Raw genomic sequence first — 27,914 nt, 5'->3', positions numbered from 1 at the left:
CAATGTCACCTTCATCCAGCTCATCATGTGATCTTTGCCACTTCGTTCTCTTGTTGAGCTCAGGAACATATTCCTTCAGCAACCTGCTCCAGTAGTGATCAAGTAGTGTCTGCGTCAACTTGAAGTCCTTAGTGGAGAACCACTGGTTGCTGTTCACAAGAGGTTTCAAACACATGCGAGGTCGGCGAAGGAGGAAGTGATTCGGAGTAAGTGGTCCCTCATCTGAGATGCTGCAGCCCACAGGAGTTAATGGCCTGGAGTTCCAAATTGCCTCGGCCTCTGCCACAACTGTCTGGAAAACTGAGAGTGTTAGTTTCCGACTGCCCAGCACTATTAGTAGACTCCTCTTCGCAGTCTGTATCAGCCTCTCCCAGACTCCTCCGAAGTGTGGTGCCAATGGAGGGTTGAAAGTCCACTGAATGTTCTGCTGAGCCAATTGCAGTCTGATGTACTCATTGTCTGGCTTGTAGCTTCTCTGGAACTTTAACTTCATTGCTTGGTTGGCTCCAATGAAGTTTTTGCCATTGTCACTCACAATGAGGTCAGGGTATCCACGTCGTGAGACAAATCTGCGGATTGTCATGAGAAGACAATCAGTTGAGAGGTCATGGCATACTTCTAGGTGGACAGCTCTGGTGACCAGGCATGTGAACAAGCAGACGTAGTGCATCTGGGTGCCCTCTCTCTTGTCCTCAATGTAGAAAGTTCCAAACATGTCCATTCCTGTGTTGACGAAAGGGTACTGCTTGTTTGCATCTGGAAATCTGAATTCAGGAAGATCGGCCATCTTGGGTCTCACATTGTCTGCCCTCCATCGTCTGCAAATGAAACAGTATTTCCCCAGACTTCGCAGCACTTTTCTCAATCCAATCATCAAGAAAGTCTGTTGCAGGTGAGCCTTCACATGTTCCACACCCTGATGGCCACAGTCATGGTGCGCCTTTTCAATCAACAGTCTTGCAATTTTGCTCCTGCTATGGAGAAGAAGCGGATGTTTTGCATTGTAGGTTAGAAGTGCCTTGTTGAGTCTTCCTCCTACCCTCAAGAGTCCGTCTTCATCTAGAAAGGGTGTGAAGGGCATCAGCTTGTCTCCTTTCTCAAGATTGCCTCCCTTCAACAGTGCAGAAATTGTTCCTGAGAACAACTCGTTTTGGGACATTTTGATGAGGTAGTTCCTTGCCCTGTTCTCATCTGATGCAAAAGTGTTAGTGTTGGATGTCTCAGGTGATTCGTTTTATCTTCTAGTTCGAATTTTTGCCCTGAAGCGTCTTATTGCCTGGAACACCATTCTAGTAGAGTTGAGCAGTCGACTCCATGTTGAAAATTTGTCAACCTCAATGACCGGCGTCTGAAGTTGTGTCGCTTGTGTGGCGCATATGTGGGGATCACTGTCCTCGGCAAAATTCCAAGAGTCTTGAGGTTTGCTCAGAAAGTCCGGTGGTTGGAGCCACAGCTTTGGTATGTCTGATGGGGTGAGGCCTCGTGTTCCATGGTCAGCGGGATTCATCTTTCCAGGGATGTGTCTCCAATTCTCTTGGTTGGAATTCTCGTGAATTTTGGTTAATCTGTTGGCAATGTACATTTTCTGTCTTTGCTTGGATTGGATCCAACCAAGTGTAGCGGTGCTGTCTGTCCAAAGTGTTTTGAACTTATTGTAGTTGTCATCTCGCTCTCACAGAACCCAGCTAGCTCTGCTCCAAGTGTTGCAGCTTCCAACTCCAGTTTTGGAATGCTCAACTGCTTGATCGGTGCCACTTTTGTTTTACTGATCACATATCGGGATGTGGAAGATCCATCGGCGTTCGTTGTCCTCACATAAACTATGGCAGCAATTGCACTCATTGAGGCATCAGTGAACGTGTGAAGTTGATGGGTTCCATTGGTGCTGGGAATCAAGCATCTGGGAATTTCAATTGGAGTCATGTTGTCGAACTCATCCATCCACTCCTGTATTTCCTGTTGGTAGCATTCTGACACAGGTTGATCCCAGTTTCTTCCCTCTTTAATGATTCTTTGGAGGCTGCATCTAATTCTGATGGCAAAGGGTGATATCAGTCCGATTGGATCGAACAGAGAAGCTGCCATTGAAAGAACCTTTCTTCGGGTCATCTGTTGTCCTGTGTAGAGAAACTTCGGTTTTGCAAACATCAACTTGTCAGTTTTGGGGTTTCACGTCTGACCAAGGATTTTTTGGGCTTTCATTTCCGCCTTTTCTTCTTCCAGTAGGTTTTCTAATGCGGCTGGTCTGTTGCTCAAGAACTTCGTCAGATTGAATCCTCCTGTATGTAAAACAGTTTTGATCTCCTCTGCACTTCTGCGGGCCTCCTCTTCAGAAGGGTAGGTCTGCATGAAATCATCCATGTAGAACTGCTGCATGATTGATGTGTAGGCCTCTGGATGTTCTTGTTTGTGGTCATTTGCACACTTCTGCAGAACAAATATCGCACAAGAAGGTGAGCATGTGGCTCCAAAAATGAGTCGATTGTATTTGAAGATCTTTTCATTGCCATCCTCTGTCCAGAGAAAACGGAGATAGTCTTGGTCTTTTGGTTGGATGCCAATCTGCATGAGCATTGCCTCGATGTCCGCTGTGATTGCCACTGAGTACTGTCTGAAGCGGAGAAGAAGGCCATGCAGGTTGCAGAGTAGATCCGGCCCTGTCAGCAATGCATCATTGAGTGAGAGTCCCTTATATTTGCAAGCAGCGTTTGTGACTCTTTGGATTTTGTCTGGTTTCTGTTTGTTGATCACTGGGTGATGGGGAAGGTACCAGACAGAGTGTCTGCAACTGGGGTCTGCAGTTGTGATGTAGTTTTTATCCAAATCTTCTTTGATTGTTTCCTCATAGCGGTCTCTCAAGTTTGTGTCCCTCTCCAACCTCTGCTGCAGAGCGTGCCACTGAACTTTGGCCATGAAGTAGTTGTTAGGTAGTGTGATGTCTTTCTTCCATGGAAGTCCAATCTGGTATCTGTCACCAATGTGCCTTATGGTATCATTGAGGATGGAAACCGCCTCCTTGTCATCTGAAGACTGTCCCTTTGAAGAACACTGATTGAAGTTCACTCCTTCAATTGTCCAGAAGAGCTGGAGAAGATCTTCATCTGGATCGTCTTGCCGTCTCTTGATATGATTGAAAAGTGTTATGTTTGTGCTGTTTGACTGTCCGACCCTCTTCTGTGTGTACCTCTGAGGAATGGGCCCTGTCAGTGTCCAGCCAAGCAGAGTGTTGACTCCGTATGGTGTACCAGTGGGTCCCGTTGTGAACTGTCTGGGAACTGTTGCTGTGAATGCGTCTGCTCCAATCAGTATTCCGATCCGGTTGTCCCTGATTGTTGGAAGTCTTATGCTCTGGAGGTGAGAATGGTCTCTGCAGATCTCATTCAACATTTCAATTTGAACTCTTGGCATGCGAAACTCGTCCATTGCTGTTGCGTACACAGGGATTCTGATCACAGGACAACTGCTGTACAAAGCTCCTATGCCGATCATGACATCTGCTGTTTTGACTGAGTGTTCACCAAGAAGTGAAGCTAGTGGTAGGGTTATGTCTTTTGGTTGTTGAACTTGAAGTGCATCAGCAACCTTCTGTGTTATTTGAGTATTGTCACTGCCACTGTCCAGCAATGCATAGGTTTCAATGCAAAGATCTCTGTTGAAAAGTTTTACTGGTATTGCCTGCAACTGAAACTGCGGTCTGATCCAAGAAGTCTCCCGCTGGTTGCTGCAGGTGTAGTTTTGTTGCGGAGTAGTTGCCTGCTGCTGAGCCACAGTGCGTTGATTGCTACTCTGCTGTCTGTTGTTGTTGTCGTTCTGCGTGTTCATCGGCTGAGGGTGAAAACCATTTTTGTTCCAGTTGCCCCTGTGTGAAGTACTGCTGTTAGATCCACCATGTCTGTTTTGAGTTCCACTCTGTTGGTTGTAATTTGAACTCGTCTGCTGCCTTTGGTTTTCATTGTTAAAGTTACGTCCATAGTTTGACTGGTTTTGGTTGGTTTGGGGTCTGAAGTTATTTTGTGAGTTTTGGTTCCAGTTCCCATTTGGTTGTGCATATTGTTGCATCTGCCTTGCATCTGTCCTATGGAGTGTTGAGTGATGGAAGCCATTGCATCTGTCCACAAGGCACCTTGTTTTTGATTGACAGAGACCCTTTTCATGACCTCTTAGACAGTTAGGGCAGAGATTGAACCTTCTCACACAACACTGTCGGTCATACACTGTTTTTTCCAAGTATTCGGGACATCGACCAAGGTTGTGGTTTTGTGAGCAGAGTTGACATGACACATCTGGTGGCCCCCTTCTAGAAGAACTGTTCACTCTGGTTCTCTGGTTCCGTTGTGGGGAGATGTCCTCACACGCCTCTGCGTAGGAGTCAATCCAATCAGCAAAGTGGGTAAGGTTAGGTTGCAGCAAGGCTTGGCTTCTTGTGTGTTGATTCCATCTGATTATCATGGTAGCGTTCAGTTTGTCTCTGGCCATTCTCAGGACGGCTGAAGACTTGAGGTCAGCTTCAAAGTTGTGAAGCCTGAATGTTTGTACCAGTCTCCTCAAGAAGGATGAAAAGCTCACAAGAGTGTTTGGTTCGTCCAGTCTGGGTTTCGGCCACTTCTCCAATTGATCTAGGTATGCAGCGACAATATGCTGTGGTTTGCCAAACGTTCTGGTCAGTTCAGCGATAGCTTCATGGTAGTAGTCCCCATTGTATGAGTATCCACTTATGGAATCTCTTGCCTTATGTGTTACAGAGTTTTAGAGGTATGTCATTTTTGAGCGTCTGAGAGGCCACTGTTGTTGTGAATGGTCGCTTTGAAGAAGCTGAACCACTGGTGCCATTTCAAAGGATCACCTGTGAAATTATCAATTGATATCTTGGGCAAACTCATTGTGTTCTGTATCATCAGTGCCTGGTGTTGCATCCAGTCTGGTGGAGAACTCGGGAAACTCGGGAAGCCATTGTATAGGTTGTTGTTAGAGCCGTTGTTATAGTGTACTTCATGCCCGGTACAACTGTTCAGTGGTTGTTGATTTTGTGGTGTGTACCTATGGCTCATGGTAGGACCAGCTTGGCTATTGATGTGAAAGGAAAGTGGTTGTTGCAAATGCCCAGCTCTATCCTCACTCTCATGTTGGTTCTGTCCTCGAACATGGTTCTCTTCTCTCGATCGAATTGAATTTGCCAGCCCTCATCTATTCTCAAGGCCCCTGTGAGAAATTCTCTGTTTCTTCCTCTCTCTTCAATGTTAAAAACGGGTTGAGAATTATCAGGGTCTTCTGAGTCGGACGAGTCAGCTTTGTTTGTTTCCTGATTGTTGCGGCTTGCCAACTGATGTTTCATTTGTTTCATTGCTCTATTGCGTAAAAGGTACTGTTTTCTCAGTAGATTAGGGGAAGGCGCTGCTGATGTGTTGAAAGCAGATTCAGTGTCACTTGCATCCGTTCTGTGTGCTTTTGCTCTCTGTTTGCATTTCAGCATGGTTATGTTTCTTTCAGCAGATTCATTAGCAAGTGTTGTCAACTCTTCACTTGTTAGCTGTAGTTTCATGAGTTCACTGCAACTTCTGTCCAACTGCTCTTTTTGAGACCTCAAAAGTTCCAAAGTTTCACGTAGTATGCTTAGACCTTCGTTACTATTGCTTTGTTCTTCGAAGAGGTCTTTTACTGCGTTCCACTCTATCACTTTCAGCTGAAGTTGTTGCTTGAGGCTGTTCTTTGCTGTTGATGATGCTTTGGACTTGTTTGGCATGTTGATTGTGTTAGAAGACTTTTCTTATTTTGCAAAGTTTATACTGCACTGTTACTGCACTATGTTTCCTTGTAACAGCCCTATTCTAGTTTTTGTTATGTTAAACCTATTATTTAAATGAGGCTGTTGCTTACTGTGCTTAGCTAATGCTTCTGTTTAATGTTTGATTGCTATGTTTATGCTTGTCGCTATCACTAAGTGATGTTTGATACAGACATGATGCTACTCAGAAGTTGCATAGAGTCAAACTTTTCCACTAATCAGGTAGCAAGGGCATACCAGGCCTTGCAACTAATCCTAAGTTAATGTGTGTGTTGGTGGTGCTTTAAATCTCACCTAGAGGAGGACCTACTCCTTTCAAAACTAATGCGGAAAGATACTATATTGATCCAACGATAACTAGTCGCCTATTAAAATCCAGCCTTTGAACTGAAGACATTCAAATCCGCAAGCAAGACCAGCCCATCTGTCGTGACTAGGCATCCCACGCAAGCATCCTTTTCAGGAGAACTCTCATCTCAGTCTTCACTTCTAGGGCCAGATTAAAAATCAGTTGGATCATTTGTGGTTGTGATGTTTTTGATTAAAAAGTGTGAAGTTATCAAAACCAGAGTTTAAAATGTGCTAAGTGACAAATGTCTAAGTTCCCCCTATAAAATCAAAAATTCCCCAGTCTGCGTCGAGCAAGTTTCAAAGGTCCTTTTTTGACCCTAGGATACGCCAGAAATGTTTATGCTCTTCGGCCTAAGTCTTGCATACCAAGACAACTTTTCATTAATATTTGTATTTCTGAAAGTCGCAACTATGGTAGCAAATCAAGCTCTATAAATACATCATAATTCGCGCCATTGGCACACAAGTTATGGTCAAAAACGGGAAATCCCTTACTATAAATAATATTGAAATTGAACGTCAACCACTTCTGACTTCTTCAATAAAATCAACATATAAAAAGCTTCAACGAAAATAGGTTGGGGGAATGAAAATCATGAAATGAAAGGGTTTTGGAGGACGAAAGTGTAGGTTGGGGGAGGAAAATGAGGGTGTGGGGGGAGATAAAATATAAAGGAACTTGGTTATAAAATAAAAAAACTGCACTCATACTTGCCATATACGGCAAAAGAAATAACTTGTTCATACTTAAGGTGTAAATTAACCATTACCAGTTTATCTTTTTCTAGACGGTACTGTACATTTTCATACTGATAGCGACTATAAATACTTGTGAAAAATTATCTATTTGCTTATGATATTCTGTTTTTTATTGTAACCTTCTATGTTACGTACTTGACCCTACTATTAAAAGAAGCGTCAGGGAATTATTTCTTTTATCAGGTTGATTTAGCTATACCTTCGCAATGTTATCAAAATCAATCCCGGAAAGTAAATGTTATTTCTTTTTTGGTGTTTTCATTGTGGTCCATCTTTCTTCAAAATACTGTCTACTCGGAATTCTTACTTGCTTTTGGGCGCCAATGATGCAGGTCTTTGGAAACTTAGAGTTTTTTTGGTGATATTTGAAGAGGTACAACTCTACAACTCCTCTTAGCTGGGGGGGGGGGAGGGGGATTGCAAAGAACCTTGAAATTTGAAACTGCTTACCCTTGGCAGAAGCGCCTGGCATCGTGGAAGCTATACACTTGAGCCGAATCAGAAAAATAATAGCAAAGTTCTCCAATCCTATGATTGTCACAGATGGAACTAGCACAGCAGTCAAACTCTAAAACAATTGAGAATTAGGGTCACACAGCTTGTCTTTAATTGTCAGAAAACCAATTTAAAACGGAACACAGAAAGATTTTATAAAAATAACTAAAAATTTTTGTGAAATTGTTCAGCACAAAAAGTAGGCCACTCTGTTCAAACAATTCCAGAGCTTATTAGGAACTAATTAAACAACTTGTTTTATAACCTAATTTTATGAGAAGAAGCTCCAGAAATTGTTATTTGAAGCGCTTGCAACTTGTGTTTTTTGGAAAACACTGGCTCGTCTCAGACTTCACACAATCAATTTTAATATTTTGAAGCTGAAAATGACTAAATATGAGAAAACAAAGAAAAGGTCGCTACAAACTAGTAAAATGACTTGAAAAGGAGCTAAAGTTTCGTTGAGACATCACAGCCGAGGTTTGGAACCCAAGTTATGAAACAACTCAAAAAATTGAGTGTGGGTTGATGCAAAACAAGTAGTGAAAAAAACAGGGGTTCCAGCCACCAGCCCAATTTGTCTCATCCCCCTCATGCTAGCCGAATTCGGGGAAATGAGACAAATTGTTCTGGTAAATGGAACCCCTGTTTTTTCTACTACTCTATATCCCTTCAAAATCTATCATTTCTTGTCCCACTTAGTGCAATCCACTAGTAATGAGTGAACTATGCTTGGATTGCAGAGGCTTGTAACAAGCACATAGGGTTTTCAAAATGCAGTAGCTCGTAACAAAAATAAAGCATGGAGTAAGAGCTGCATAGGTGGCGTAACAACCAGTAGCTTGTAACAAAATGCATTGATTTCCTTGCGCTCAGTAACTAAATTTCAATCTGATTGGCTGGTCAATAACGCGAAACAAAATCTATATTAAATTATAATAGTAACGCGTAACAAAATCTATATTACATTATAATAGTAACGCGTAACAAAATCTATATTACATTATAATAGTAACGCGTAACAAAATCTATATTACATTATAATAGTAACGCGTAACAAAATCTATATTACATTATAATAGTAACGCGTAACAAAATCTATATTACATTATAAAAGTAACGCGTAACAAAATCTATATTACATTTTAATAGTAACGCGTATCAGGTTACTTCATAAAGAAATTTCTAGACTAAATCTCCATGAGTGGACCTCCTTTTTTTCTCCACGACACTTTTTGGCTATTCAACATGGCTCTCACTTCACTACAAAAACAAGCAAAAATTTTAAACAGTTCTCATCATTTGATGAACAAATATATAACTGACGAGACAAACAAACAAACAAACAAACAAAAGCAGAACTGTACTAGCTAGGAAGAATATTTCTAACAATGTTCCTAGCAGAGCTCAAGAAGGATAGTCAGCTACAATCTAGGTGCATGACAGAATTACGGTTTTCATAATTGATAAAAAAGATTGTTATTGAGATATATTTTACATTAATTTTGATAACCTTTCTACTGATACATTAATATTGATATCCTTACTACTAATGCAATAATATTGATATCCTTACTACTGATTACTACTATCCTCTTATATTAATATCCCTCTACGGAATAAAACTTTTTTGCTCGAATTTTGTTAGTAACTCAATTTGTAAACCGAAATTGGAAGTTCTAATTACAAATTGTAGCCCTAAAATATGGCTATGTTGCTGTAAAGTTTGAACCTGCCACAATGAGCGGTTGTCAGACGGGCGGTTTTTGCAGGGTTGCAAAAATAATAGCAATAATAAAAATTTTTCTAACTTTAACATTAGCAGGTCTCTCTATTGGATTCAGTAACTCCAGTATCAACCTAGGCTTAGGCTTAGCCTTCGCTAAAGCCAGCAAGACCAACTGACTATTTCCATGCAAAAATTTTGTCAATTATTCTGAACCAACAACAGATTGAATCACAACCAATTGAAAAGAATCTTATGCAATTTGGTAATGAATTTCGTCTTTTCTTCCTTCTCAAATAGAAGTTCTAGGACCTCAGTGCAATAGTCACAGCTGTTGATGATAAAATGATAAACTCGGAAACTTTCCCTTAATTTTTTCCAGATTCGGGGAGAAAAAAACTAAAGATTTTTTAAGCAATTCACGCAAATTTCTTTCAGTTAATTTTTTGTGCATAATTGGCAAACTGCTTCACTGATCAGTGAAAGTGCTTCGCAAATAGTGTTGGTAATTAAAATTTGAGTCATAGTTTGAGTTCCTGTATATCTATGCCTTAGCTGAATATTTATCTATATCTATACCTTAGCTAAATGTTTATCTATATCTATACTTCTGGTTAAAATATTTCTCCATATCTATACCTTAGCTGATTCATTATCTATATCTATACCCTAGCTAAATATTTATCTATATCTATGCTTCTGGTTAATTTATTGATCTATATCAATACCTTAGCTAAATATGTATCTATATCTATACTTCTCTTTTAAATATTTATCTATAACTATACCTTAGCTCAATATTTATCTATATCTATACCTTAGCTAAATATTTATCTATATCTATACTTCTGGTTAAAAAATTTATCTATAACTATACTTCTGTTTTAAATATTATCTATGCCCTGCTAAATTTTTTATCTAAGAAATAGATTTGGCTAATAGCTCAGGCTAATCTATTTTTCTAATAATTTATCTGTATAAATACCTTTGGCTAATAATTTGGAAAATATAAGATAATCTTTATAATTCTTGGGTTCATTGGGGCTATCTTCGAAGAAGTTACCCTTACCTTTTGAAGCTAGAATTGAATTAGATTCGACAGTTGAATTAGAGTTATGGATCGAAGCTAAAGCGGAATTAGACTTATCCTCTATGAATTTAGACTTAACAAATTCATTGATAGATTTTCTTCCATCTGCGAAGCAGGTTCCCTGATCAACAGAATAAACACAATAGGTAAAACTATATCTTTATGAAATCTTTTTATATGACCCTTTAACCCACTAAAGCTAATAATAGAAGAACAATATTCACACTTAACCTTAATTGAATTACAATCTTTACATATTGATTTCTTTTTATCAAAACATGTTATTTGTTTTATAACCTTACATTTATTACAAATTTCATTTATTATATCAAATTCGATTTCGTTACTAGTAAAACTATATTTGGGGATAGGTTTAGAGCTAGAACTGCAGATAGAACTAGGGATAGAACTAGAACTAGAATTAGAACTACAATTAGATCTAGAACTAAAATTAGAATTAGAAATAGAACTAGAGCTAGGGCTAGAGCTAGATCAAGAGTCGAAAGACTCAGGAAGCAGAACTAGAGTTGAAAATAGAACTAGAATTGGAAATAAAATTATAATTGGAAACTGAACTAGAATTGGAAATAGAAGTAGACTTAGAGCAGGAACTAGAACTGTTTTTTTTATGTGAACCGGCTCCACTGATACAAATTCCACTCAATGATTCATTCCCACATGCACACTCATTAATTTTATACATATGATCTGTTTTCAAATGAAAAGTTAAAGTAACAGGAGTTCCACATTTATAATTACACTCTAAATATTCTATAACCATTATTTATAACTGGCCAAAATTTCAATTAAAAATCTAGCATTATCTCTTGACCTGATAAACTTACTTAAATTTTCCTTACCAAGCGTATTAAGAGTATTATGTTTATATCTTTTAACTATAATTTGATCATTACTCATTCCGGCTTTATCTCCAACGGAATTTTTATTTTATCTCTAAATGTTTGATTATTTCTATTGAGGTTATTTAAATCATCTCTACCCTTTTTGTTTAAAGTACCAGTCTTTTTATTCAGATATTGATCTGTGAATTGAGTCAATCCTAGACTGGATTCATCCTTTCTCATCTGCAAAGCAGGTTCCCTGTTGGGTGAAATCATATCTGCCAAGCAGGTTCCCTGATCCATGAAGCTGGTTTCCCGACCTGTTAAGCAACTTTCTACATCCTCATCACCATGGTGTAACATGGACGGAGTCCCATAACCTTGACCGAATAAAGTACTTGTTCCATTTGACATAGTGCTTGAATGTGCTGCTACATTTGAAGCAGTGCTTACTGCTGTATCAAGTTTTATACAATTATATATCATAAAACATGTAGCTATAATTCCACTCACAGTCGATACTAGCCTTAGACCATCAGCTTTAACTGTTTCTTTTGTTAAAACATCATTCTGATTTTTAAAACCTTTTGAAAAAAAAAGTTTATTAAAGTAGAACTGATAATTGTCTATATTAATAGCATCTCTATCTGTAGCATTAATCATTAGTGGTTTCATTTACGCTAAGTTTATATATCTCATCAGTTTCTATTTTATCTTTTCAACTAAGAGCTTTCAAGTCTAGGAAACCAACTCTCGAGTCATATATCATAATTCTGATTCTATCAATAATAATAAAAGTTTTCTCTTTCTTATTATACTTAATTATACCATAACGAAGCTCATTAGCCGTTCGAGCTGTAAAATTATAGTAGCTACTTTTTAACTCATTAATTATTTCAAAGAACCTATGACCACATTTATATATTTCATTAAAATTTTTAAATATATCTGCCCTATTATAAGTTGTTATATAAATAGTATCACAACTCATTCTTGCCAAACTTTTTTTCTGAGCTGGTTTATGACACATTACAGTCATTTGAACATTATGATGTCTTCCTTCTGTAAAATGATAAGCAATATCCCCATTAATCTTATTACCCATGTCATCAAGAATAATTACACTGTATTTGAAGTTAGGCATAATTTTTGATATGATCACATTTATATCACACGTATTAAATTCAGCATAGGGCTTGCCAGTTTCTGGATTGATCTAATCTATTTCATCTTTACATACTATGATTTTGTATTTTTTATCTTGTTCCTGGTCGTAATCTTGCTCATGTTCCTGTTCCTCATCCTGATACAACTTCAAGTATTGCCTAACAAAATAAGACTTTCCCGTACCAGTACCACCATAAACAATAGTATGTAATGGTAACTTTTCATATTCAAATCTCACTAGGTTTCTATTTATAAACACGCCAAAATTTTCTTCTAGTCTTGTATATTTACTTGGTATTGAATGCTATACTATATAACAAAACAAAATTAGGAATATAAATATTATAATTGCACTACCGGTCTCCGTTTTTCATCATATAAAAATGCTCATCCTATCATTTGAGGAATTCAACAATAAATTTGGTATTGATATTAAAGCTATGAGTAAAATAAGAATAGAAGATATAGGTAAAGATATAAGTCTAACTCTAATTGAGATAGTATGAGAGATCAGAACCCGGATGGTGTGTGTGAACCGACGTCAACATTATTGTACATCTACATCGAACTGATGTTGCTCATTGGGTTTAGTTATAAGAAGAGAAGTTGGTCCTGTGTAGTACTTTGATAGATTTGTGTTGAAACTCCACCATTATTCCTAGAAGAATATGTTAATCTAGGCTCTAACGAAAGAATACAACAATATGATGACTCTTATTGTGGGGCTTATTGTTTATATAAGATCTATCTTATTGATAAAGGATTTAGAATTAAGAGTGCTCTCTATAATCTGATTAATCAAGTTAAATGCCTCGGGATGTATGATGAGTGTTTGTGGTTTGGGTTGTAAAGTTAAAGGTGAAGTTAACGTTGAAGTTGAAGATAGAGTTGGAGTTGATGTTAATTATAATGTCACTCAGGAAACGGACGGAGTCCGTGGCAAGCCAACCTGCTTGGAGGACCAGAGGCAGACTTTTTTCGCAGATGCTAATGCTAATGATAGTGTTAATGATAATGTCAACCAGGGAAACTGCTTGGAGGACTAAGGGCAAAGCCCTTTCGCAGATGCTAATGTCAATGGTAATGTTACTGCTAATTCCCATGCAAAAAGATAATGCAAATCAGGGAACCTGCTTGGAGGACCAAGGGCGACGCCCTTTCGCAGATGCTAATGCTAATGTCAGTGCTAATGCTAATGCTAATGCTAATCAACCTGCCTCGCAGATATCAATTTCAATCAGGGAACCCACTTGCCAGTTGATAGTTATGATCATGACATTGTTAAATATACAAAACTATTTGGCGAAAAAACCTCCAGCTCACAATAGTCATACCAACAATACATCGATCGAAAAAACTGGTTCGCGGATCAGGGCACCTGCTTGGGGAAGAGCGAGCCTTGTTTCGCCAACCAAGGGTGGACCCCCTTTGCAGGTCAGTGTTAATGGTAGTCTACAATCACGGCTAGATGATGATGATATTATTTTAAATGCCTCATTCCTAGAAAGCTTCAGATGTGTAATATCTGGTCCTAATGAAGGTGGAAAAACATTCTTATTAAAGAATCTATTTATAAGTAGTATACACTTTGATAGAATATACATCAATGGTCACACTGGTAATCTATAAGATGATTTAAAGTATGAAGACGTCGTGTTTATTAAGGAAATAAAAGAACTACCACCACCTAACAAACTACCTGAAAACTTAAAGAAACTCATGATTTTTGATGATGTTGAACCTAAAGAACCAATTACTAAAAAATATTTTTGTAGAGGTAGACATAATAATCATAATAGATATATCTTAATCAAAATCTATTCTCTCTGGATAGACGTGGTGTTAGAGAGAATTGCAATCTTCTTATTCTATTTGAACAAAGAGGTAATGTACTTAATCCATTAAGAAGAGACTTCCTTAATGAAGTTGATCTTGATTATTAAGATTTTGCTATTATAACTACTAAGTTATGGAGAGAGCCTTACAATTATCTTGTTTTTGATGTATCTAAAAATCGAAATATTAATGGTAAATTAAGAATTCATTGGTATAGGAAAGTTTTTTAGTTTAATTATTTATGATTAAGTCTATATCTAAGTCTAATTCTAAGTATAAGTATAAGCAAAAGTCTATGAGTATGTATAAGTATAAGTATAAGTCGAGGTCTAAATTTAAGTATAAGTCTATATTAATGACTATGACTAAATCTATATCAAATGTAAAGTAAAACTCAACTCATCACCATTGAAATCAATTGGTATTCCATGCTCATCTTTAATAAGAAATTCAATATATTCTATTCTAATTTTTGAAACATTTTGATATCAGATATTAGTTGGTATAATATTTATCAAGTAGCCTGGTGGTTCTGTTAGAGTAAAAGTATATATTATGTCTGTGTTATTACCCTTAGCTTTAACACCGGATATAACATTACAATCGATGTTAATATTACTAAAACTCATAATATCAATAATCTTTTGGAATGTATATTTACCTTGTTCAAACACTATTTTTCTAAATCCTAGTAAAGGGGTCATTCAGTTTTCTATATCAAAGTTAAGTGAACCCTGTTTTATTTCCAGTATACATTTCATTGTACTCTTATCAGGTTCTATTATAACATTGCCATTAGTTTCTTCTTTTATTAATTCTGCCATTTCAATCAAACTGATGCACCAAGTATAACAGCTAAAATACGGGACTTTGACCATGCTTCGCCTTGGGTATCATATAAAAATTGCTTATTCCTTCTATTCACAATAGACACTGAGTTATGAACAGATAATCGAATTAAACCTAATTTTGTTGAAATAAGTATAGGTTCACAGAAGTTAAATTTTTCTGTTGTCTTTATCATTCTAAAATTGAGTAAGTGTTCTTCTTTAGTTCTAGTTAGAGCTTCATGTATCGTTGTGTTTCATACAAGATTAAATTGTCGGTTATGTTTATTATTCAAATAACTTTATTAATATAACAAATAGTAGAACATGTATGATTAGGTAATCAGTTTTGCTACTTTGCGTAAATGAGAAACCACTTCGCGGATCAAAAATTTTTATTTTTCAAATAAAGCTATCGGTGAAACTGCTTCGCAGATAATTTTAGTTATTTTTATAACTTTAAATCTATCAATTTGTAACTTATAAAAAAGGACTTCAAATTGGATAAACCCTATGTTTATAATAACCATATACACAAAAGTAAGATTATAAAGTATAAAGCAAAAAATCTGGCAACAATGAATACGGTTAATACCAATATTAATATCAAACTCAATAGAGAAGAGAATCATCTAAATATACGTGATTCATATCTAGAGATAGAGATTGTTGTATCAGATAATGCTGGTGGTGTATTTGCTAATAATGCCAATATCCGATTAGTTAATTATGGTGTGATGGCATTATTTAGTTCAGTTAAGCTTGAAACAAGTGGCGATAGGACTATTGAATATATAGATCGTTGTCATCCTAATCTAATAATGTATAAGTTATTAATTAGTACAGATGATGAATATGAGAGCGGTTTTGTTAGAAATCAAGGTAATAGAGATAGTCAAATTAAAGGTGATCATGCTGCTGCAGAACGAGTCCATATGTATATGATGGTTAAGATGAGTGATCTATTTGGTTTTTTGAATGGCTAGGAAAGATTGTATATAGTTTAGGGTTTGAACTAATATTTAAAAAAATAATAATGATAGAGCTCTATTTAGAGTTAATGCAGGTGCTGATGCAGTAGCTAATGATGGTAATATAGATATTAGGGATATATCATTGTGTGTACCTAGTATTGATCCTAGTAATGGTAATAGAATTATTGAACAGAAAGGATTAAATAAAAAGAAAAATATTGATTTTGGTTATCATGAAAGAAAGACTTTTTATAAGAATGTACCCAATGCTACTCTCTTTTTATTTGATCTTGTTATGGAAGTTGGTATGGAAAGACCACGATATATAATAATTGGTTTGGAAAATAATAATGTTAATGAACAAACCCATGATGCATGTACATTTGATATATTGAATGTTACTGGATGTTATTTTAAGATTGGCAGTGAATTTTATCTTGAGGATAGAATGAATAATAAATATGGTACTAATAATTATAATGAGGCTTTTAAAGAGATTGTTAATTTTAATAAAGATTATAATGGATTACCTCAAAACATTAAATCATGTATAAATCATAGAACATTCAAAATTAGTTGCAGAATAAATGTATTTGATACTAGATATCAAAGTAATCATATAGGTCCACAACCAATACAACTTAATTTTAAATTTAGTGCTGCAGTTGCAGATGTTATATGTCATGCATTAGTTTTAACTAGAAAGGTTATTATTGTTAATAGTGATAGTAATAAGATGGTTGATATTATATCTTAGTTATATCTAATGATATAGTTATAGTTCTAGTTAATAATAATAGTATATTTATAGTCATTGTTAATCTTAGTTATAGTCATAGTTCTAAACTATCTCTGACTAGTCTTAACAAAGCATTTAGCATAAATAATATCTGATTTCTTTTTATTCTCTAGAGATGAGCCTCTAGCTTCAAGTTTAGTCTTAGGCTTGGTTTTAGCCTGACTCTTAGGTGACGAATTAACAACAAAACGATTATACTTTTCAACTTCCATTTCTTTATATATAAAAATGGGTAACCATAATAAGTTTAAAACTAATTCATTTTGTGTTGCTGGTAGACATTATAGTGGTACTAATAAAATAAGAGGGTCCATTATAGCTAAAGGAACTAAAATGTTCAGGGGTAATTTTACTAAATTTAAAAGAAACAAGTCAATGACTGTCAGTGATGCAACAATAGAAGCTGAGGGATTGAAAGATTTCTTTAGGAGTGTTGGTAAAGCAACGGTTAACTTTGGAAAGAAAGTTGCTATTAATCCAGTAAGAGCAATAGGAATAGCAAGTAAAATAGGAAGTGCGGCTGCAAGTAGAGGCGCATGAGGAGCCTTATCAGCCACACCTTATTTAATTAATTTTGCAACTACTGGTGAGCGTATAAAAGTAGTACAGAAAGATAGAGGGTTAAATTTAGGCACAAAGAAGAGATAGTTAATTATAGATATAGATATAGATGTAGATATAGATGTAGATACAGATATAGATATAGATATAGATATAGATATAGATATAGATATAGATATAGATATAGATATAGATATAGATAAAGATATAAATATAGATATAGATATAGATATAGATATAGATATAGATATAGATATAGATATAGATATAGATATAGATATAGATTTAGATATAGATATAGATATAGATATAGATATAGATATAGATATAGATATACATATAGATATAGATATAGATATAGATATAGATATAGATATAGATATAGATATAGATATAGATATAGATATAGATATAGATATAGATATAGATATAGATATAGATATAGATATAGATATAGATATAGATATAGATATAGATATAGATATAGATATAGATATAGATATAGATATAGATATAGATATAGATATAGATATAGATATAGATATAGATATAGATATAGATATAGATATAGATATAGATATAGATATAGATATAGATATAGATATAGATATAGATATAGATATAGATATAGATATAGATATAGATATAGATATAGATATAGATATAGATATAGATATAGATATAGATATAGATATAGATATAGATATAGATATTGATATAGATATAGATATAGATATAGATATAGATATAGATATAGATATAGATATAGATATAGATATAGATTTAGATATAGATATAGATATAGATATAGATATAGATATAGATATAGATATAGATATAGATATAGATATAGATATAGATATAGATATAGATGTAAATATAATACTAGATATAACTCCGTATCTAATACTGGATATAACTCCATATCTAATATAGATAGAGCTCTAATCTTAAGTATATATAATAATACTAATATTATTATTACTAAATACATTATTATAACTAGACACTAATAACTTCAGTTTAAAAAACACTCAGCTTGTTTTTCTTGTTCTTCTTATATTCTTCATATATCTTCACTAATTCATTGTTTTCATCATTATCTATTTTCGTTCATTATTTAGTATATAGCTTATTAAACTTGTCACTAAACTGGTTAATTAAAATATACATTTGCGGATATTTTATAATTTTGTTTCTCATTTTAGTATTTAATGTTTTTGATAATGAACCAAAAACAGTTGCTGCAGCGAAAGCTGTTGGTATAGAATAAGGTAATCCTATACCTGTTAATGCAACTGATGTTGATGTTGCAGTTGTTGTTGTTAAAGATAATAGTTTTTCTGTTATCTCAGCTACGTTAATATAATTTTTATATCTATTTAACTTCTTATTATTGTTATTAGTTTCCATTTCAAAATGATTTTCAAAATATTTTTTTTATGTTAATACTGGTTTTATATTTATTAATATCTAGGATTTTATCATTGATGTTTTGTTCTGAGAAAGAGGTGATATAAGGGTAAAGTAAGGGTGCACTGGGTTTAGTTTCTTTCATTTTAATTAACTAAAATAATTTGCCTTAGTCATAATCATTGTCATAGTCATTGTCATTGTCGCAACTATATAGTAATATAACTCTCAATCTCTTTCATTATATATTCTTGACTAAAATTATAATGCATCTCAAGTCTTACTTGTTCTCTGTTGTCTATTAGCTTACTTTCCAATAATATAGCTATTTTATATTGTACTATTGTTTTTTAATTCTTTATAAGGGCTTCATCAACAGCAGAATTAGTCTTTTTATTAATTTCATTAAATTTTCTAGACCAGTAGTGAACATATCATCTAGGTGAATGTTAGTAATATTCTGATTAAACTTATTATTATCAGTCTCTAGTTTTAATTGATTATACTTAGAGATGGTATCACTAGCAACTTTATTACAAAAGTTAACGATATTTTTAATTTCATTTGCTGATTTAATAAACTCATTATTTAGTTCATCATTAACTTGTATTTTGTTTAGTTGTAAGTTTTTAGTTGTTACTTTATCAAAGTCACCCTTTCTTAGTTATTTTTACTAAAAATATCTTTTTTTTTAGAAGAGGATAACAAGTTATTGTCACAATACTCTTTATTAATAACATCTTTTTCATCTATGGGAGGATGTACATATGTAATTTTATAGGTATCTTCCATGTCAATGTTATCACTATCTTTTAGGAATAACCCACGAGCCTTACTTAGTGTTAAGGTGTTTGTTGATGTTGATCCGAGAGGCGGGTTCCCCGATTGATGTTTCGCTTGGTTAAATCTGTTTCTTGTAATCTTTGTACTAGTTTACAGTAGGAACTGAATCTGCAAAGCAGGTTCCCTGATCTAAACCGTAGCTGACCGTAGGTCTATATTTAATGATTCCAAAACATTATTATTAGATACAAAATCGAACTCGGATTTTAATAATTCTTGTTTATAGTATTTAACTTCTATAATTTCACCATTAATTTATTCTATTCTATATATCATTCCTGACATAATCACCAATTTTCAGTTTTGGTTTTGCTTTGGTAGATTTAACAGTTTTTATAGATTTAATAGTTTTTATCCTTTTCGGGATTATTAGAATTATCAACGGGTGTCATATTAATTGCTGTTTGTTACTTATTATTATATGTTTCAACAGCGTCATTTAATATATTTACCCAATTCCCATCACCATTGATGAACATTGGTTTATTAATTAAGTGTAATAATTTTCTGTTAAATCTCTCTATGAACACAGCCTTTAAATCACTATAAATAGAATATAATTCGGTTTCATTTTGTTTTAGTGAAGACTGAAATGTTTTATTGTAAAACTCACTACCTCTGTCTACCCATAACTCTTCTGGTCTTCTATGTTCACCTAGTACTATTTTAAAGCCATTAGTTATCGATAAACCAGATTTACTCTTCAATGGAATAGCCCATGAATATTTAGTGAATATATCTATAACTGTTATATAAACTTATAATTATTATTGTCTTTACTTAGAGATGACTTATCGATCAAATCAGCTGACCATGTTTCATCTTTGTATAATGGTGTTATTGTATCTCTTTTGAACTTCGTTATTTGAGGACTGAATATTTCTTTAGCTAGGAATTGTTGTTTTGTTTTAATTGTGTCTTGTTGTTTCATTATGGATGTATTCATCTGCAAAGCAGGTTCCCTGATAGCTTAGCTCATTTACCATAATTGTAAACAAAATTGTCTAGTTGCTCTTGATTAATAATATTCATTGATAATAGTGGTTTAGGTTTATATAACAATTCATCATATAATCCATCATGCCCAGCTTTGGTTTCTAAAATAATTAAATCTAGTTTTTCTATTAAGTTATTTGGGTTCATTTTGCTAAGACCACCAGCTTCTATTTGTTTATCAGTCTCGTAATCAGTTTCTTCCTCTCCATCTTCTTCTTCTGCTGTCCCCTGCTCATAATCACTAGTATCACGTTGATATTTCTCATCTTCACTGGAGGTTGGTATTGATATAACCTGAGAAGTGGGTTCACCGATACTTGCAAACATTCTTCTTATAAGTTTTGATCTATTACTTTTAGTGTATACCCTTTGTTTATAACCAACATCCTTTGGGAAATGTTTTCTTTTGTTTTCGTCACCTTTTATATCTCTTTTTGTTACATATTTATTAGTAATGAACATAAGGAAGCCCTTAGAAAAATCACAGACTTTACCTTTCAATTTTATGCCATCGGGTACTAGAGATACATCAATACAATTTATTTTAAGTTTGCTTGAATTCGGATCAACTGATATTAATTCGAATTGTTTATTTGCTTGTTTACCCATTAGTAACAAAATATCAATCATATCGTTGTCTACAGCAAATGTTTAGCCTCTATCATCTTTTAATGTGAAGGGGGTAGCTTGCAATTCAAGAAAACCTCTTTGTTGTTCATTATTAGGATTTAATGCTTCCAACGTTTTATTTTGAATAGTTTGCATTATTTTATTACGGGCCTGCCATTATTCGCTATTCGTATTTAAAGTCTTAGTTAAAGGTTCAAATAACTGTTCTATTTCACCATAATATTCCTGTTGTATGAATTTTTCTTCTAATCTATTTCTTCTCTTTTGTTTTTATAGACTGTTTAATTCTATAAGTTTATCTAGCTAAGCCAATTTTTGTATATTGAAAAATTGATAACAAAACTTTCTTCAAAACAATATCGAAAAAAATAATTTTCATTATATAATCTAATAGCGGCTTCAATTAACTCTCTATCATCATTAACGGTTAGTTCTAGAATATTTTTAGTTAGTTGGTCTTGGTCTATATCTAACGAAGCAGCATTAATTTTATTTACTAGATCTCTTTTGAATAGATATAGATTCTCATCATGGGGATAGCTTTTAATATTATTTATATAAAACCTTTTATCATCAAATGTGTTTGGACTGATCTTACTTGTTTTTGTTGTTGTCATGTTATCACCAACTTTTTGTATTCTACATTCATCTACAGCTCTCTGCGTGTTATACATTAAAGCATTATAATACTGTTCGGGTTTAGCATTGCTACAATTCTTTATTCCTTTCTCTTTAGTTTTATTTGGGTAATCTTTAAAGCTATATGTCTGGTGACAGGGCTATAAACTCTTCAATTATTCTACTTCCCAATTCATGTTTGAATTTACTTGGAGTTTTATTATTAGTTTTGAATGGTGGTTCTCGATTGGACCATATGTTCATTGTCGACATTACCTTCAGTAATACTTTTTACGAAACTATCAGTATAAATATAATGGACTTGCAGATCTTTGAGAGATGGTTGAAGAATATTATAGAATACATCATACATGTGTAATTTACTTAATTCTAATATAGAAACGCCTGCATATACTGGAGAACCATATTCTATTTTTTCTTTATATATTCAATTTGGCTATAATCCTTATATCTAGTTCTACCCTTAAATGTTGCTTTACTATTACTTTTTTAAAATCTTTTCTTCATCGTGTAAAAACTTAAGTTGAGGCAGTATAGAGGATTCATGCACATTCTTCCATATAGTGAGTTGTTCATTAATTTCCTTACATCCTTTTCCGCTTCAGTTTTAGCTATTGCTGTTTATTAGTATTGTTTTGAATATATTCTCTACATATTTAATCATGTTTAAATTTAAATACTCTATGAATTTTAGTTACTTTTACACCCATATTAACATAGAACTTTAACATCATTTAATGGACCATATATTCTGTTTTGTTGTTTTGATCTAAGCTAAATTTCTCTGTCCTTGCCCTACCATTCTCTCTTTCTCTATAGCCTAATTCATTGTCAATTATCTTTCTTTTATTGGGCATTGATGCTAGTTGCTCTGTTCTATTTTTACAAATATTAGTATAATTAATATCACAAACTATATAGTAACCATGATAACTATCATCTCGAGTATTTAATATAGTATATAGAGAAATAGTAGTAATGTACTCGAAATCCTTACAGGGTAACTTTTGCATGATTGCATAGCCGTATAGGTTGTTGCATCTATTAACGATATGGAACTGTTATTATTGTTATTACTATTATTATTGTTATTACTATTGCTATTGTTATTGCTATTGCCAATGTTATTACTATTGCCAATGTTAATACTATCCGCGAAGCGGCTTTGCCGATTAATATATCTATCACCAAATAAACCACATGTGCCACCTCTCTTTGCTCCAACAAAATTATCTAGCATTTGTTTATCTTGAAATGTATCTAATGTAACGCCGCATAATATTAAAAAACAATCAGAACTATATTTCGGGAGACTAACATAATTAGCATAGCTAGGAATTTATAACTATCTAAGAATTTAAGACAACCATAACTAAGCATTTAGACTTAGCAGCAGCTAGTGGTATGTTATCTAATTTTCTTTTATCATGACTATGTTTAAACAGTTCACTATATAGCAGATTGAAATCACTAACCGGAGCGAGCCATTGTGGAATGTTACAGAAATGAAGTTTTGTTTTTTGATTCTCAGATTACATATTTTATATGCTGGTCCTAGCTAGCAAGTCTTTTGATGCAATCAAGAACGAAGTAGTTTTTAAAATTACTTTGCCAGATGTAACCGACACTTCTTGGTATGTGTTCAGCTATTACATATTTATGGGTTTTAGTTGTGACATCCACAACACAACATTCTCTATCAGCGGTTATAATATTTTTTTATTCTGACATTTATGTTCAATTAAAAAATAATTTTCTTCCTATTAGGACAAACAATCTCTGGTGTGAAAGAGTGAATACATTTGTATTTTATTAAACCAATCTGTGCATCTATCACAGTAATGGAGTTTATAATTCATTTTATTTGGTCGATCTAACAAGGTTTCTATTGTCTTAATTAGAGCGCAGTGGTTCCCCCAGACTAATATCCTGACATTTTTTCTGTCTTTATCAAAATCATCCACCGGTTTAAACAATTCTACTTTGCCCTCACCACGATGAGTGTATACCCAAATATCAAAACTGTACAATTTCTGTATTCTTATTATATAATCAAAATCATCTTCATTTTGTTGTCGTGCTTCAATTAGATTATCTACTTAGTTACCCTCACTTGTTGCATGGTCCATAGCGGCATTTAGCCAAGCAGTAACAGTTAATTATGAGCAGTTGTATTTGGAGTTGCGTATTTTTAATATTGATTTAGAGTTTTTGAGATCGGGAGGTAAATCTATATAACTACCGATAGATGCGTTTGTCGGTTCAACATTTATCTGAATACTTCTTAATCCAAGAAACTCAAGGCCATAACCATAACCCTCATACATTTCCTTTTCAAAATCTAACCATTGATTGAAGTCTCCATATCATATATTGCATTATTAATAATATAGTCAGTCTTGAAGAATATTTAAGTAGTTTTAATTTCTTCTTTGGTTCTCTTCTTGTACTCACACTCATTTGTGATCTTATATTTAAAACTCGTAACTTTTCTAAATTGATAACAATTTTTAATTTCTTCTAAAGAGTTATTAATGGCGTCATCTATACCTTCAATGTAATTTCCAGCTTTATCAGTAATATAGAATTCTTTCATGTTCTGGCTAGAGTTTATATCAAAGTATTCTCTGTTTTCTAGATAGTTGCAATTATGAATATATGAGTGAGTAGTTAGAGTAATAGTTAATTCCAAAATCTGCTTGACATTCTTTACATTCAAACTTAAATCCAGAGTAGATACTATCTTCAGTTTTAGTTTTAGGTTTAGTCATGGGTTTACTTTAATAATATCTTTAGTGTTATCTTTAGTTTTGGGATAGATAAAGTCTTAATCCGATTCATACATTCTCTCTTCAGTCTTAGCTCCACCTTCATCAGAACCAAACATTTTCTCTAACAATTCTTTATGTTTAGAATCGTATGATTGATGCCTGTAAAAACCCTTCTTTGTTTCAAAGGATAAATTACAGATGTCGCAGAAGTTCACATTACTGTTAGTTGAGTGAGACAAGGTGTATTTTATAAGGGAAAATTTTGGAAAAAATAATTTTTCGAAATGAAAAATGAAAAGGGATAGGTGTAAAAATAAGCATCGGAAAGAATGTTGTAATGATTGGAAACAATTAGAATAGTCTTGTTATATATGCAAGGATATAGTTAAGGTAAAAGATTATATTAAACATTTAGAAGAACATTATGTTAATCCAAATCAATATCTAGAGTGTAATATGTGTAAAGTTTGTAAGCATTTTTCTTTCTTTGGGTTTAGAAATGGAAGATGCAGATTGTGCATCTATCCTAAAAAGAAATAGATTCACCCATACTAGAAATCAGCTCAGAGAGCATGTTTATAAATATATTAATACTGTGGCCAGTTCTCCCTGATTAGATTTAAATTAGGCTCAAAGCAAAAGTGGAGTTATTTATATAAAAATACTAGCAAAATTGTGGGTGAGCGGGTTTGCGGGTTTAAAGCTTAATTTTGATTTGTTTTTTCGTTTGTGTATATAGTAGTGGAAAAAACAGGGGTTCCAGTTACCAGTACAATTTGGCTCATTTTCCCGAATGCGGCTAGCATGAGGGGGATGAGACAAATTGGGCTGGTGGCTGGAACCCCTGTTTTTCCACTAATAAAACATAACGATACAGCAACCTAATTAAAGCCTGGTGTACTTATATTAAGTCAAGAAAGCAATATGTTTTCATGGAACAAGAAAAGTCACTTGACCGGTCAAGCACCCACATTTCAGCTTGTCGAGATAACGTCATTTAATTATCAAGTTTGTTCTTTCTTGCACTGCAACCTATGATGTGGGATCTTTTCGCGGCAGCAGTACACAACTCCCGCCGCAAAGTTGTCCTTTCGTTCTCGTTAGCTTGTAATAATTCTAAGTCTATTCTTTTAAAGTGTTATAGTTATTGGCTGCTTGTGAAAGTTGTTGTGACCTTCCGTTCTTTTCTTGCTTAATTGTTTAACAATTTAGGCATCAAGTTTTTATTCAGTCAAAATGGGATCATAAATGAAGAACTTGACTACTTTTTAATAATTAAAACAAAGGGAGCATTTTTGATCTCAACCCAGGTTTTTCTTACAGAAATTAAAAATTTTCCTTAACAACTGTTGAAAAAACTGGCTAATAGTTTTCTTACCTTCCAAATTACCATAAATTTTAGTAATAAAAGATGCGGTTGAAGAATAAACAAGAGATAAGTAAAACACTTGGAGAAACATCACTTAAATTTTTCTTCAAAAGAAAAGTTATTAAAGCACGCAGCTAGGGCCTTTTAATTGTAATTCTTCTGCCGCAGAAATTGAGGTCAACCGCAGTAACTTAGGTTTCTTTGAAAGTTGCGGACTTTGTTGTTTTCGCCTGTTGAAAGTTTTTTTTATAAATGGCGAAAATTGAGTTTTTCAAAACTATGTGAAGCAAAGTTGAATTGAGCTCTCATTTGCAACGTGATGGCGTGCTTTGTTTTAAAAACTGTTAATTTATTTGTTCTCAATCTAAAGTCTTTGTAGATAAAAAGAGTCTAGTACAACGCCGTTTGTATAAATTCAGAAGTAGGTGTTTTGAAAATTGGAACCAGGATGCAACATAGTACACAGATCTAACAATTTTCATTTACAATTAATTGCCTCGGATTTATCAATTTCCAAGCTGAGATTTATTTTAGATACCGGAAATCAGTTCATTAAAAAGTTTTTGCAAATTTTAAAATTTAAATGCGCTAGCAACTGCATAATCTTCCAAAATAGTTCAGACAAAATTTAAAAAACAACGCATATCCGGGTCACCTATCTTACAATTTTCATGGGCTTCGTACTAATTCAAATATGATAATTAGTAATCATACTGGGTTATATCTGATTTGTATGATTTCTTGGTAGCCATAAAAGATTCATAAAACAAAAGACTTTACTCTCAGCAGGTTTCAATCGTTATGCTCCAAGATACGGAAGAAATCAGTCTACGACGCAAATTTTCCTTCATTTTAATCATAGTAGGATACATATAATTTGTTTGATTTCTTAGAACTCAAAAAAGATCAAACAGAGAGTTTTAAATATTGCAACTGATTGAAGAAACCAGCAGTTTCAGGAGGGTCTAGTTAAGATTTATGAATGGTTCATTTATGATTTCTTAGATTTAAGGCTTGATTTATTTTTGAAATTATGGATCTCATTCACGAACATTGTAAGATGTCTTTGGTTTCATCATTGGTTTCTTTGGTTTTCACACTCGGATTGCGTAATACAGAAACGAGTATGGTCTGTATGAGATCATTTATGCTCTAATTTTTGTCAGTTTCCTTATTTGTAATGCCAAAGTCTGTGTACATTCTTTGATTGCGACGTTTTTGAGTTCCTCCCATTTTTCGGTGCCTCAAGAATATGTGCCGTATAAAGAGAATTGATTTAATAAGTAAAAAAGCCATTTTGTAAGACTCTTCAAAAAAAAGTGTATCCTGTAAGATTACTGCAGGAAAAAGTTTATCATGCAGGTTTCCTCAAAGAAAAGTTTATCTTGTAAGATTCGTCAACGAAAACATTGTCTTTTAACTCTTGCAGGAAAAATTATCCTTAAAAAATTCCTGCAAGAAACAGTTTATGTTGCTAGATCTTGCAAGATATTTTTTTCGGCTAGGGTATCTTTGACTGTTCAATTCACTGAGAACGCGCGGCGAAGTACATCAACCTGCTCTGCACTTTTTGCTATCGTTTTCCATCCCAGGTTGAGATTGCAGACCAATATGACCGCTGATCAAACCATTCTTCCATATTCCATCCTATTAGAAGATCTTGATTAATATTTGCCGCAGCTAATTGCTAACCTAAAGTTATAATATTGCGAAACATATTAATTAGTAGTTCGCACACTTATTAAATAGTTCCTATGTGCAAACTATCTATTTCAAATCTTTTCAGATAAGGAAGAATAAACCAAATCGACAAAACGCCGGCTCGAGTGTTGGTTACTTATAGATTTATTGACAATCCCCGTCACTTAGTAGCTCAGACGGTCGAAGACAACAGATGCGTTCACAAGTCTTGATAGTCAAGTACGAGAAAAGATATAATTGCTGACTCCAAAATGAAGCTCCTGGCTTTTCCGAATCTTAACTTCCTATCGTTTCCTAACGCGAAGATTCAACACCTGCCCGACTACATCCAAACGAAAGGCCA

The 27,914-nt window shown here is 33.9% G+C and overlaps 1 protein-coding gene across 1 annotated transcript in view; it reads right to left on the bottom strand.

Annotated features, from left to right (window-relative positions):
* The window catches only part of LOC142350413 (uncharacterized), a 51,462-nt gene extending 25,468 nt beyond the window's left edge, over positions 1 to 25,994 (bottom strand). The window contains exons 1-2 of the mRNA XM_075402260.1: positions 25,880 to 25,994; positions 7,343 to 7,460 (exon numbers count right to left, since the gene is read on the bottom strand). Coding sequence (XP_075258375.1) covers positions 7,343 to 7,460; positions 25,880 to 25,961 — 200 coding nt within the window. The 5' untranslated portion in view covers positions 25,962 to 25,994. The remainder of the gene's footprint in view (positions 1 to 7,342; positions 7,461 to 25,879) is intronic.
* Positions 25,995 to 27,914: the final 1,920 nt, after the last annotated feature.

Source organism: Convolutriloba macropyga, chromosome 12 (genome assembly GCF_964194025.1).
Source record: "Convolutriloba macropyga chromosome 12, txConMacr16.3, whole genome shotgun sequence".
Classification (NCBI taxonomy): Eukaryota; Metazoa; Xenacoelomorpha; order Acoela; family Convolutidae; genus Convolutriloba; species Convolutriloba macropyga.
This window is presented reverse-complemented; position numbering and strand designations above follow the sequence as displayed.